Source organism: Dermacentor andersoni, chromosome 1 (assembly GCF_023375885.2).
Source record: "Dermacentor andersoni chromosome 1, qqDerAnde1_hic_scaffold, whole genome shotgun sequence".
Taxonomy (NCBI): Eukaryota; Metazoa; Arthropoda; class Arachnida; order Ixodida; family Ixodidae; genus Dermacentor; species Dermacentor andersoni.
In genome coordinates this window covers 17,208,215-17,222,189 of record NC_092814.1, presented here as the reverse complement: position 1 = coordinate 17,222,189, position 13,975 = coordinate 17,208,215, and the positions used below count along the sequence as shown (strand labels likewise).

Below are 13,975 nucleotides of genomic sequence, written 5' to 3'. Positions count from 1 at the left end.
TACCTATGGCCAGTAGCAGCCATCTATGGGAATCTTGCATATGATAAAATATGCTAGTTGCCAACGGCTTTGAAATGGGTGAGGTGAAGGCCTCTCTTTGAGAAGACGGTGTTTCAGAAAAACGTAATTTCCTGGTCCGCTTGTGAACTCTATGCACTGCAATCCGAGATCAAAAGGTGAAATAACACGTTAACTGAATGGTGACAACAATTTAATTGCCGCCTGCTCACGCATCTCCCTCAGTCCCAAATAAAATGGTGTCGCCCTATTGGTATTGCGTGCTGCCATCTTTGCCTCAGTTGTGTCTCCAAACACTAGGGCACTCATGTGACGCTGCAAATGTCGATCTCGGGGACTATGGGGGTACAGGAAGTATCATCAGCCTGGTCCTCTGCTATAGACGTCTCCCAGATTAGATGCAATACAGAGTATGATTCCTAATTCATAAGGACATAGCGGGCAACATTGACAAATTCTACAGCATTAATGAGAGGGTAGCACCAGTCGTAATCAAAATTAATAAGAGGTATAGATTAAAGGTAGTACAAGCCTACACTCCTACATCCAGTCACGATGATGAGGAAATAGGTCAGCTTTATGAAGATGTTGAATTAGCGATGAAAAAAATGCAAACTCAGTATACTGTAGTAATGGGCGACTTCATTGCAAAAGTGGCAAAAAATCAGGCTGGTGAACAAGCAATCGGCAGCTATGGTGTTGATTCTAGGAATGCTAGAGGCGACATGCTGGTAGCATTTGAGGAAAGGAATAAGCTGCAAATAATGAACACCTTCTTCAGGAAGCATAGGAACAAAAAGTGGACCTGGAAAACCCCTAACGGTGAAACAAGAGATGAAATCGATTTCATACTTTCTGCCGATCCAAGCATAGTGCACGATGTAGAAGTGTTAGGTAGGGTAAAGTGCAGTTATCATAGGTTAGTGAGGTCTAGGTTTCACCTCAATTTTAAGAAAGAAAGAAAGTAAAATTTATCAAGAAGAAAAAGGCCAACATAGACGCTGTAAGGGTAAAAACAGACCAATTCAGGCTAGTACTTGCAAACAGCAACCTTGGAGCAGAGAGATGATGATGATGATGTAAAGGTAATGAATGAAACCGTAGCTAAGCTGGCTTCAGAAGCAGCAATTGAAGTGGGAGTAAGGCACCAAGGCAACCAGTAACAAAGGACCTAATAAACAACAAAGAATGAAAGTGTCCAACGCAAGAGATCAGACAGAATTCGCGGAACTGTCAAAACTGATCGACAAGGATAAAATATAGGATATTCGAAATTATAACATCAGAAAGACTGAGGAAGCAGTAAAAAATGGACACAGCATAAAATCAGTGAGAAAGAAACTTGGCATAGGACAAACCAATATGTATGCACTGAAGGATAAGCAGGGTAATATCATCAGCAATCTCGAAGATATAGTAAAAGAAGCGGAAGAATTCTATACTGACCTGTACAGTACACAGAGGAGTCGGGATAACTCCATTCGAAATTGTAATGAACAGGATACAGAAACTCCCCCTATAACTAGCGATGAGGTCAGAAGGGCCTTGCAAGACATGAAACGGGGAAGAGCAGCAGGAGAAGATGGAATAACAGATGATTTAATCAAAGAAGGAGGAGACATAATGCTTGAAAAACTGGCGGCCCTTTATAAGAACTGTCTATCGACTTAAAAGGATCCCAGAAAACTGGAAGAATGCCAACATTACACTAATTCACAAAAATGGAGACGTTAAAGAATTGAAAAATTATTGGGCCCATTAGCTTAGTTCCAGTATTATATAAAATATTCACCAAGATAATCTCCAACAGAATAAGGGCAACACTGGACTTCAGTCAACCAAGGGAACAGGCTAGTTTCAGGAAGAGATACTCTACAATGGATCAAATCCATGTCATTATTCAGGTTATCGAGAAATCCGCAGAATACAATCATCCTCTCTATATGGCTTTTATAGATTACGAAAAGGCATTTGATTCAGTAGAGACACCAGCAGTCATAGAGGCATTACATAATCAAGAAGTACAGGAATATGTAAATATCTTGGAAAATATCTACAAATATTCCAAAGCTACCTTAATTCTCCACAACAAAAGTAGGAAGATACCTTTTAAAAAAGGGGTCATACAAAGAGGCACAATGTCTCCAATGCTATTCACTGCGTGCTTGGGAGAAGTATTCAAGCTATTAAACTAGGAAGGCTTAGGAGTGAGGATCGACGGCGAATATGTCATCTGCAATCTCAGCCGCCTTCGATTTGCAGATGACATTGTCTTGTTCAGTAGCACTGGGGACAAGCTACAACAAATGATTGCGGACCATAACAGAGAGTGTAAGAGTGGGGTTGAAGATTATTATGCAGAAGACCAAAATAATGCTCAATAGCCTGGCAAGGGAACAAGAGTTCAGGATCGCCACTCAGCCTCTAGAGAAGGAGGATGCTTATTTAGGTCAATTACTCACAGCGGACCCTGATCATGAGAAATAATTTTACAGAAGAATAAAAATGGGTTGGAGTGCTTACGGCAGGCATTACCAGATCCTGACTGGGAGCTTACCACTATCATTAAAAGGTGTACAATCCCTGCATTTTACCGGTGCTAACATATGGGACAGAAACTGGGAGACTGACAAGCAAGCTAGATAACAAATCAAGGACCACACAAAGAGCGATATAACGAAAAATGTTGGGCGTAATGTTAAGAGACAGGAAGAGAGTGGTAAGGATCACAGAGCAAACAGGAATAATTGACAGTAAGAGAAAAAAATGGAGCTGGGCAGGTGTCATGTAATGCGCAGGTTAGATAACCGGGAGACCATTAGTGCCAAGAGAAGGGAAGCATAGTTGAGGAAGACTAGGTAAGGTGATGAAATTAAATTCACACGCACTAGTTGGAATCGGTTGGCAATATGATACCACAAAGAGTAAAACAAAATCTGTTTAAGAGCATGAAATGCGCACATGAACTTATGCAGATCCCATGCATTGTGGGAGTCAGTGTATGCAAAGCTATCATGAGCCAATAATGCAAAAATGGCACAAGAGATGTGCTGCAGACTGCGGTACGTGTCCCTCGGTCACCATAGTGGACCTTGCAGAGAAAGTGGAACGTTTATTCAGCATTAAAAAGCTTCAAATCACAAGACATGCCATGCTTGACTTTCTACAAGTGTGCCACAATGCCACAGTACAATGAGCGACGTGCAGTTAATTTCGGAGATGAATTTGTCCCGTAACTTGTGCCTTTCAGCTAAAAGATACACGTGCTTACTTTTTATCTACAGCTCCCAAGAGGCTACACCACTTGCAGTGACACAGAATGTGCAATTTTTTTAGATCCATGCAGCTCTCTGCAAAGCTGAGATTTGCATTTGCTTCCCCGACTAGATATCTTTTTGGGAATCATACCTTATTTGCTGCCCTTGCATTAACAATCCCTGATTACTACCAAGTATTCCATAAAGTGGGTCAATTACAATCTTATACAATTAGTAGAAAAATTGCAATACATTCCTTCCTCATAAATTTGTCACAGAATAAAACCAGACAAAGATTTGGCATATTCCCACTGCTTGAGTATACATACTGTGGCAGAAAATCGTTAAATTACAACATGCCAACTCTAATGAAGGCACTAAGCAACGAGAAGTTGTGAGTAGCTGTGAGCTTGTAAAAGTGTTGGCATGCTATGTTAAGTGTGAAATGCAGCAAATTTTTTACAAACAATAACACGATTTAACAGCAAGGAGGCCCCTGGGGAATAACAGGATTTGAGCAGGATGCACTCGCTTATTCTACAAGCTTGCCTCCAATGGCACAAGCTGCAGTCATACATAAATGGAAGTCTAAACAAGAGGTAGCAACCAAGTGCCTATGCAAGCCCTGTTTTGCTAAAGCTGTCACACTATTTGCTAGCAGCAGGCCTCCCGACTCTCATAAAACATTGTAAAGGCATCATCAAAAATGGAGAGTCTTGAGCTATTTAATGGAGTGCTAGTGGACAGTGCAGCACAACCTCTGTGCTGTCATACCAGTGCACCCATTCTCTGATCATACCTACATGAGTAAGGATGCCCTACATAGACTTCGTGCCATTTATTATACAACCGTAGAATGTAAACAATCCACCAACGGCTTTCAAATGCTAAGGTGGCTTTGCCAAAAAAAAAGAAAGTGGCATTGATGACAGCTCATTGGCAGCAGCAACACCCCTTCCTTACTTACTGCTACAATGTTTTGCCAAGTTTCACATTGCCCATGATCTAAGTAATCTCTGCCTAATATACTCAACTTTTTCCCTTTGTGCTCTACCCATTTAACTTATGTTTCAGAAAATGCTGAAACATCAACCACTTAGACATCACGGGTTTTTAAGACAAGCGAAGAATCTCATCACATTCATTCTACCAGTTTCTTGTAGCCCCAATGGCTTTTTTTACCTGTGTAAGTACCCAAGTCAGATGGGCACATTTAGTGACAATTTGGGCGAGTGTACTTCAGTGCAGTAAGCGTCACTTTGGCGGCGAGTTGTTAGATGGCAAAGACAAGTGTCATTTGGAATTGATGGCAGTGTCAATTCATAAATCAGGCAGAACATTATGTGTTAGTTGATTTAGGCAATATTTGCAAAATAATATTAACATGCTCAATCATCACTCGATCCAACAGACAAGTGAGGTGCTGCGCATATGGCAGCGCTCGGAGCGGTCAAGCGCCTAAAAAAACACTGCTTTCATTGGCAGAGGAAGTACGAGTTTTCAGAAGCTTATGAAATCACAAAACCTGGTGTCAGAGTTAGTGCCAGCCCTGCACTGAGTTTTTCCATCTTGAAGCACCCCTTCGATGTATGCATTCACTGTTAAGTAGATTCTACAATGAGTGCCACTGAATCTTTCAGTGTGAGACAGCCTACGAATGACACTAACAGCAAAGTGCACTTGCTGAAAGTGACACCAAATTTTCCCGCCTGACTGGGGTATGCCATCAGACTTGTAGGCTTCAATGGCACTTGTGAAACAAGGTTTTCTGTGAAAACTTTCATATACACCTTGGTTTAACTGACAGCTTCATTAGAGACCTGACATTTCGAAAAATTCATAATCAATAATAAATACCAAAACCAAGGTAAAAGCAGTGGACCAATTATTTCATGCAATATAAAACAAATGCTATTACGCAGAATGGATGCAAGAAAGGCACATGTTTACATTGGCCATGGAACAAGCAGATGCTGTCCAAACCCCTTGAAGTGAGCCAGACGCTGAGACTGGATAACTTGCTGGTTGTTCCATGGCACATAAAACACTCACAAACTCGGTCAAAACACACAGAGGCACCCTTAAAATGATAGCAAGTCTGCCCCTTCCAGTGTGCCCTCACTTTGGTTCACTCAATGATTGGCTAAAATGTACTGGCACAGCTGCAAGCTCTAGAGATCGAACTGCCCTGTGGCACCCAATGGACACTCAGCAATATTTAATGTGCAGTGTCTGTTATCGAGTTGTCATTCACGATAGTCCTTACAACACTAACTATAATTAATCTTCTAGATGTTGAAGGAAACTCCAGAGAAAACAGATGCTGCACAATCGCACTATGTCCCTCTCCCACTGTAAATCAAAGTGCAAGAGCACACAACAATGTACACACCTCTTTCATGGTCTTTCTCTCGATCTTTGAGTCTCTGGTTGTACGATGATTTGTGGTAGCGTGGGCTGTGTCGGCTGTCTGGGCTACCCATCCGGCTATGGCTACCATTTGAAGGCGACTCACGGACTTTGTCGTTGTATCGACTTCCAAGGTTAGACTTTGAGCTGTACTTGCTCGAGTTCTGCACAGACACAAGACAACTATAGCACAGTACTATTGCATGGGTAGCTCAACAGTCAGGTCACCCCCCCCCCCCCCCCCAACAGATTTTCTGACCACAAAAGTCCCATCTATTTGAAAATGTTACTAGACAAAGATTCCCACACTTTGCTTATCTTAGGCAACGAACGGCCGTTTCTGCAATGAGAAACAATTTCGACACCAGCCCTTTCGGAATTAATTGGACAAGAAACTTTGGCCGCCAATCGCCGCGCTGTAGGCTTGAGGAAGCTCCGTGCAGACACGACTGGCCTCATCTCTAGACACTGAAAGAGCAGACGGTTCCCTCTGTACTACGCATTCACCGTCAGGTAGCCAGTGCACTAGAACCAAGCAACGCAGCCGCTTTGGACGCACGAACTGTCAAAGACGCTGTACCAACACAACCAACACGGTTTATAAAATTCACCATGGTGCAAAAAAGAAAAAAACTTCACTATACTTAGGCCTAGCAATAAACTCAAGAAAGTTGTGACGCGATTCAGATATTTACATGGCAACTTCACCTAGAAACTAAACAAGAGCGGTACAAGGCGTGGCGCTCATTTTTCGTGGCTAAGTACTTTTCGATTACCGAAAATTGATACAAAAACAAAAAGCTTATCGGGCTTCCATACTCCTGCAGCTGAAGGAAGGCTCTGCGCGCTTGACATACAGAAATGCTCAGCGCCGGGTGAAAAAAACGCACAGAGTCGGATGTTAATAGCTCCAGTAGATCACAAAAACAGACTGTTACGCTCAGGAAATGTGGTAACGTAGGCATCTCGCCATCTACAGTTAATATATAAAGAAAACAGTCTCTGCGGAGGCTGGCACGAATACGGCCCAACTATAGCTTACTTGCTGTTGGAACATTTATGTTCAAGGAAAAATCAAGTGAGATGATGAGGAAAGCGCATAAATACCTCAAAGAAATAATTTAACATTACGAAGGAAAAGCTGCAGTCAAGCAGATACTAACCTCGTACGGATGGGCCTGAGTTCTGTCAAAATACCTGAAAAAGCGTAAGTCAGCGACGTTACAACAGAAGTCGCTGTGATGTTCCACAGTCGGTGCGACACAAAATTTCAAACATCATCGCACAAGTCGCGCAATACGAGCAAATATTTTGACAACAAATGAACATGGCGCCGCACAGAACACATCACATCATGGAGGCAAAGTGAATCCGCTCCTACCCATCGCTGAGCCTTGGAAGTTTCCTTGCATGCATTACCATTAATACTAGGCCAATGTAGAACTGTATGGTCAGCAAATTGACGTATTTTAAAGCCTATATAGAAGATTATCTGGACCATAAGAGCACTAGCACGTCAGGCACATAATTGGACGCCATGACACATCCGGGGCCAATGCTTTTGATTACGCGGAAGAACGTCATCGCAAAGAAAGCACAATATTGCCATTGGGATTGCATTTTTATTACTCTTATAACAATTTTTATCGTAACTAGAAATAATCAAAATTGTGAATAGGTAAAATAACAGCTTTTTGTTGAGAACAGCGCCTTGCTTTGGCGTTACAGGCGCCCTGCCGCGGGTTGCGAGCGCGGTGGAACAACAGACAGGTCTCTCAACTATACGTAGTCTCAACGGCGCTCTCTGCCTGCAGAACGGGCCGGCGCTAAGTGGGCTTACTCTCCAGCCAAGCTCCCACTGGGGGGCGCGCCGGAAATGTCAACAATTTTTGCTTCATCGAAAGGCCGCGGCGCGGCGCTGGTGTCAACTTCTCTGTCAGCTGACATGAACTTCGCGCACGCCGTGGGTGAGGCGCTTATACCGCATAGAAAGTAAGTATGGCCTGTTTCGCTCCCCTATCAGTGCAAACTCACCGGCGGATTGGATAAAACAGGCGCGGCAACGAGTACAAGATGAAGAAGAAACACGTTGGATACGAAATATGGCAGCAAGGTCGACGTTGGCTGTGTACCGATGTCATAAGAACTCTATTGGCATGGTGCACCTATATGACAATTCCCTCGGTAGTAGGTTGCTCTTTGAAGCAAGAGCTGGTGCGCTCCGTACACTTGTGCGCCTTCGAAGCATAAACAGTGATGTGAGTGATGTGCGGTGTCGGGCGTGCGGAAAAGCGGACGAAAACATTGAACATGTGGTGCTACGGTGTGAGGGCATCGGGCCATCTGCCGGGCAGGATTTATCTCTGGAGGCTGCCCTTGGTTTCGATCAGACTAGTAGAATTGCTTTCTCTATGCTAGTAGAGAGGACGGTGCATGCGGTTTAGACAGAGCCGTAGTCGCAGAGACAAAGAGGCGCCTTGAATGCTGGCGAGCGGCACTTGCGGATGGACCCCAATGACTGCTTATCAGTGTAGCGCATTCTCTCCTTTTCTCTTCTCTTTCTTTTGGTGTTCTTTCCTTTTCCTACCTGTGCCTGCTTTGCTCGATAGGTAGGCAATAGAGCGTCATTCTGGCTTGGGCGTGGTTGCCACGTCCACCCGATACAAAGGGTTGGCCACAATATTATCATCATCATGTAGCGGGCTGTGTCGACCGTCTTGGAGCCTGTGCGTGCGTGCGTGCTTGTGTTTATTATCGCGTTTTCTTGAAACGTCGCGCTGCTGGCGTTTTGTCTATGACTCTTTGTTCTCCAGTGACATGCGGAAAAGGTGTGTGCAGCGAATGTAACCAAGACTTCGCGTAATATTTGTGTAGCATGTCTAAACGCCGACAAAACCACTGCTACGCACCTGGGTGTAGTACGGGTTACGTTCACGTGAAGGGTGCTCCAAAGATATCATTATTTGGAGTCCCGAAGAACGAAGAGGTGCGAAAAAATGGGAGAAGAATCTGCACCGCGCGGACAGAACCATGGAAGACACGAGCGCGGTTTGTGAATTGCATTTTGAGCCGCAATATGTGCTTCGGGACTATGTGCTCACTATCGAAGGAAAAGAAGTACGAATTCCACGTGGAAGCCAATTCTTCGTGCCGACGCAGTCCCAACTATTTTACCTAACTTGCCGACGTACTTGTCAAAAAAGACAGCACGGGAGAGACCACCTAGAAAAAGAAGAGGACCAGACCACGGTGAAGTTCCGGCTGTCGTGCGCTGGCAGTGAAGGCGCTGGCGAACGTGATGCAGGCACCAATCATAAAGACAGCTTAGAACTCCGAAAGCTTTCTACATGCCCAGAAAGTTTCAGGAAGCAGTGAAGTCAGCCTGAAGTTTTTGTGCTGCCTGAAAACGCCATCGGAATATTGGAGCATGCACAAATTCCCCAATCACGATGTTGTCATATACTGCACATCGTTTTTCACCTCGAAAGGAGAAGTCAAGTCAGAAAAGGTCGTCATGTTTTTTTCACTCGTCATCCGGCCCCAACTGCAAGATATTTGCCAGAGGTGTTTTGCTGAGCGAATGTCAAGTAATGACTGAAAAGGATGCGGAGGCAGTGCTTCAGCAGACCAACTCTGTGCACCTGTGTACAGGCGCAATGAGGCAGGCGGACTACCAAGAATCGCTGCTGACAGAAAAGTTAAAAACAAAAGTCCTAATGCGCCATGGAGTGTATTTCAGCAGCAACTGCAATGGTGCAGTTTCCAAGCAAGGTACTTGTTATTCATGACCTTTTAGATATAGATTGCGCTGAAAAATAAGCTCATACTGGGGAACAGCGCAACAAAGGCGAGACAAGGACGAGACCAGCGCTTGTCCCGTATTTGTTTCACTGTTCCCCAGTACGAATCATACCAACTCGCCTAGGTCTCAGCTTTACCCAGTGTGAAAAATAAGCTGCCTATAATGTACCGTAGCTTGCCCATGCAAGATTATTTTGAATGAGTTGATGCAACTCTACCTTCCTCTTTTTTTCGCAGGTGTGCAGTGCATTTCATGCAAGTATCTGAGGCAAGCATTGCTCATGCATAAATGAAGTATTAAATGCAGCACCACAAAGACCAGCCGTGCTGCTTCACGGAAACTTAAAGCTGCAATCCAGAAGAACCGGAGGCTTCTGACTCGTCTCGGCAATGCCAGTGAGCAAATTTTGAAGCTGCAGAAGATGGACTCCGTCATCAAAGCGGAGGTCCTTGAGGAAAGTATTGCAAGCCTTCCCCCGCAACAGCAGGAAGCTGTCAGGCAGTGCTTTTCAGCATGTAAAGTGAAGCCCAACGGCTTGCGATACAGCAAGAGTTGGGTGCTTGACTGTATCATGATGAAAATGAAGAGCCCTCGCCTCTACGAACACCTTCGAAGGAACAAAATTTTGTCCCTTCCGAGTAAAGCAACGCTTAAAAGGTATATGTCATCATACCGCACAGCTTTCGGCTTCAGTGAAAAAGTTCTGCAGAAAGTGAAGACAAAAGCAACAAACCTTGACAGCTGCAAAAGGCATGGAGGCCTGGTAATCTACGAATTGAAACTTTCGGAACACCTGTCTGTTAAGAACTCTGGCATTGTGGAGGGCTTTGTAGATCTCGGGCCCTTCACGACAACAAAAGATATGCAAATACCATCTGATCATGGCATGGTAATTCTCTTTGTGCCGTTCCAAGGGAAATGGAGCCAAATTATTGGCTATTTCACTACAAATGGGAATATGAAAGGTGATACTCTGGCTAAAGTTGTGACAGAGGCTACGATACTAGCCGAGAAGAGTGGTCTCTTTGTGGACTTTATTACCACGGATGGTGCTGCTTGGAATCGCAAGACGTGGAAAATCATGGGAATGCAGGCAACTCCAAAGACGACCACCTGTAAAGTGCAACGTCCTGTTGATTCAGACTGACATTTATTTTTTGTCTCATACTTTCCACATCTCATAAAATGCCTCCGGAACTCCCTCTTGAAATGTGGATTCAACACTCCAGCTGGTCATGTAAGTTGGCTCAGATGTTTAAGACAGCAGCATGTTTATAAGATTTAGATTATTTCTGATAATTGTTTTGGGGGCACATTGCCGTGCTAATTCAGCAGATGAAAATGGGTTGCATTGATGCTCTGAATATGGGCGTGACACTTTCCCCATCTCTGATGTATATGGTATTAAGCCAGCTTCATATTTTTTACAGGTTACTATGCAGCATGTGAAGGAAGCCTTCAAAATAGACTCGTGCAACGTGACCCTTAAAGCCATGCCAAGGATCACACGATGCCACCTAGAACCGAACGGGTTCGAGAAAATGCGCTACCTACGCCTTTCAACTCTTTGGGACAAGGGTCCTACAAGCCCTTCATCTGTACCAAGAAAAGCTATGCAAGATATTTGGCAACATAACCGCCACCCAGCATTTCTTCAGGTGAGGAAACTTGATGAGATATTTCAAACAATAAATAACACTAAACGGTTGTAGCTTAACTTAATATTTTTTCTCTCGCATTGTGCTCCAACACTAAAGTTAAATCTTCAATATTTTTTTCAGCAAGATTCATCATCGGATCACCCTAATGACGTCAAGGCATCCCGGAGAAACCCTGTGACCACATTCTTCTCAAGCAACAGAGCTCAAGGAATTTTTGTTGTACTTGAATCAATGGGAGAAGCATGCGAATGGCAAAGGGGGATTCATAAGTGATTCTACAGCGACAGGGTTACGCGTCGCCATATCAAGCACACTCTAATTGCTTGCCTACTCAACTGAGAAGGTTGGGTATAAGTATCTGATGACTTCAAGAATTAGCTAAGATAAACTTGAGAACCTTTTTGGAATTGAGACAAGTCTCTGGCAGCAGTGACCACCCTACGCTGTCCCAGTTCTTGGTCATTGTAAGCTGTCTCTCCTTTTATGGCCTCGTGAAAGCAATCAGCCATGGGAACTGTGAAGCGGATACACTGGCCTCATTGCTAGAAATCAGCTCAGGTGATGATATGCAACCCGACAACCCTGACCGTCCCAGCCTTGATGCAACCAGCTCGGCAGCACAGACATGTTTGCCAGCACCAGCATCTGTGTCTGACCACAAACAGCATGTAGTTATTTTTTTTTTTATTTATTTAGAACATACTGCAGGCCTACAGTAGGCCCAAGCAGGAGGGGCGAATACATAATATATGCAAAAGAACAGGATTAGCAAAATTGAAAAATGTTAAATACAAGTTGTGACACAAAATACAGCAATAAATACAAGGCTCAGATGCAAAATACAAAAAGTAAACGTAGAAATAAATGGCTCTCAAATTAAATGCTGTGAAGAAAACATTGAGTCAAAAGAATCAGCTCTGGTTAAAAGATCTGGCGGACACCTGTTCCACTCCTCAATGGTGCGTGGAAAAAATGAGTATTTAAAGGCGTTAATCCTAGCACTGTAAGGGGTTAATGATTGTGCATGATGATTTCGTGTTTGGCGCGTAGTGTTAGGTTTAAGGAAGGGGTCTGCATTCATAGACAGTTTATGGTTTTTTAGTAAGAACAGTAGTTTCAGTCTTTGAATTTTCCGGCGCAGCTGTAATGTTTCAATACCGTGAGTTCGCATGAGGGTCGTTGGTGAGTCAGTTACACGATACTTTGAAAAAATAAAACGGATGGCTTTGCGTTGAATCATTTCAAGGGCCTCGATGTTACGTTTAGTGTAGGGATCCCAGACTGTGCACGCATATTCTAGTGATGGCCTTATTATTGAAAAGTAGGTTAATTTTTTAAGTTCAGGTGGGGCAAGTTTTAGTTTATGTCTAAGAAAGCAGAGTTTACGAAAGGCTGAGGAGCATACGTTGGATACATGTTTATTCCAGCTAAGGTTTTTCGTTATTGTAACTCCTAGATACTTGTACTCGCTGACTTCGGTCAGAAGGTGAGATGAAATATTGTAAGGAAATGAGAAGGAAGCCTTTTTGTTAGTTATCGTCATGTATACCGTTTTCTCTAAATTTAGCTTCATGTCCCATTTATTACACCATGTATGTATGTTCTGAAGATTGGAGTTTAGTAAAACTTGATCATCTTGGCAAGTAATTTGGTGAAATAAAACGCAGTCATCTGCAAATAATCTAATTTGAACAGGGGTAGTTATAACGTTAGTAATGTCATTGATATATATCAAAAAGAGGAGAGGTCCGAGGACGCTTCCCTGTGGGACGCCTGAAGTGACCGGCAGGTGGTTTGAATAGCAATCATCAATACAAACAAATTGTGTGCGGTGAGAAAGGTATGAGGAAATCCAACGAATTATGAAATTAAGAAGACCAATAAGTTCAAGTTTGTAAATTAGTTTGGCATGAGAAATAACATCAAAGGCTTTGCTGAAGTCTAAAAAAATAACATCCATTTGACCAGCGCTATTTAGTACACTTGCAAAAGTATGAATGACAGAAGTTAGCTGAGTGACAGTGGAAAAGCCTTTTCGAAACCCGTGCTGATGGGGGGTAAGTTCCTTGTTATCGTTTAGGAATGTAGTTATGTAGTTAGCTATGATATGCTCAGCAAGTTTGCAACATGTGGAAGTTATTGATATGGGACGATAATTAGTAATCGAGGCAGGATCACCCTTTTTCAGCACGGGCACAATCCGCGCTTTCCTCCAGTCGGAAGGAATGTTTCCTGTTTCAAATGATTTGCGGAAAATAACAACCAGGAACTCTGTGATGGCTTCTGCATAACGGCGCAAAAAAATATTTGGTATCCCGTCAGGTCCAGCGGACGCTTTAGTTTTGAGGTTGAGTAGCATGGAGAATACGCCAGATGAAGAAACAATGTCGGGGGTCGAGTTGGGAGACATGGTACTGGGTTGAACAAATAAACCATGATGGGAAAACACACTCTGAAAATACTTATTGAATGCCTCAGAGATTTGCGATTTATCAGCAAGCTGCACACCTTGACATGAAATGCGCGTAATTGTTTTTTTCTTTTTCGATAAAAATTTCCAGAACTTATGTGGTGAGTCACGAAGAAAATTTGGCAGGCTATACTGAAAGTAATTTTGTTTAGCCTGGCGCAAAGCACTTGTGAAGTTAGCCTGATGTATTTTAACTATATTTCGACAGGCACCCCCACGCTTCAGTCGTTTGATTTTTCTTTTCAAATGTATTATTTCTCGCGTGATCCAAGGAGTTTTCTTACACGTTTTCTTCGTTCTATTAGGAATGTAGTTATCAATGCAGTACGTACAGATCTCTTTAAATTTATTCCAGAGT

General features: G+C 43.3%; 1 protein-coding gene and 1 long non-coding RNA gene across 15 annotated transcripts in view; one reads left to right on the top strand and one right to left on the bottom strand.

Moving 5' to 3' along the window:
- Positions 1 to 7,231, bottom strand: part of LOC126546064 (WW domain-containing adapter protein with coiled-coil-like) — a 397,851-nt gene extending 390,620 nt beyond the window's left edge. For all 14 annotated transcript variants that reach the window (XR_008608402.2, XM_055061222.2, XM_055061221.2 and 11 more), the window contains exons 1-3: positions 7,066 to 7,231; positions 6,848 to 6,881; positions 5,668 to 5,848 (exon numbers count right to left, since the gene is read on the bottom strand). Coding sequence is in view for 13 of the 14 variants with exons in the window: in XM_055061222.2 (XP_054917197.2) it covers positions 5,668 to 5,848; positions 6,848 to 6,881; positions 7,066 to 7,106 (256 nt within the window). In the remaining variant the exon portion in view is untranslated. The remainder of the gene's footprint in view (positions 1 to 5,667; positions 5,849 to 6,847; positions 6,882 to 7,065) is intronic.
- Positions 7,232 to 7,684: 453 nt separating this feature from the next.
- Positions 7,685 to 13,597, top strand: LOC140215549 (uncharacterized). The gene is made up of 4 exons (XR_011892423.1): positions 7,685 to 9,455; positions 9,723 to 10,723; positions 10,917 to 11,144; positions 11,268 to 13,597. It is a non-coding gene; the product is annotated as an uncharacterized lncRNA (long non-coding RNA).
- The last annotated feature ends 378 nt before the right edge of the window (positions 13,598 to 13,975 follow it).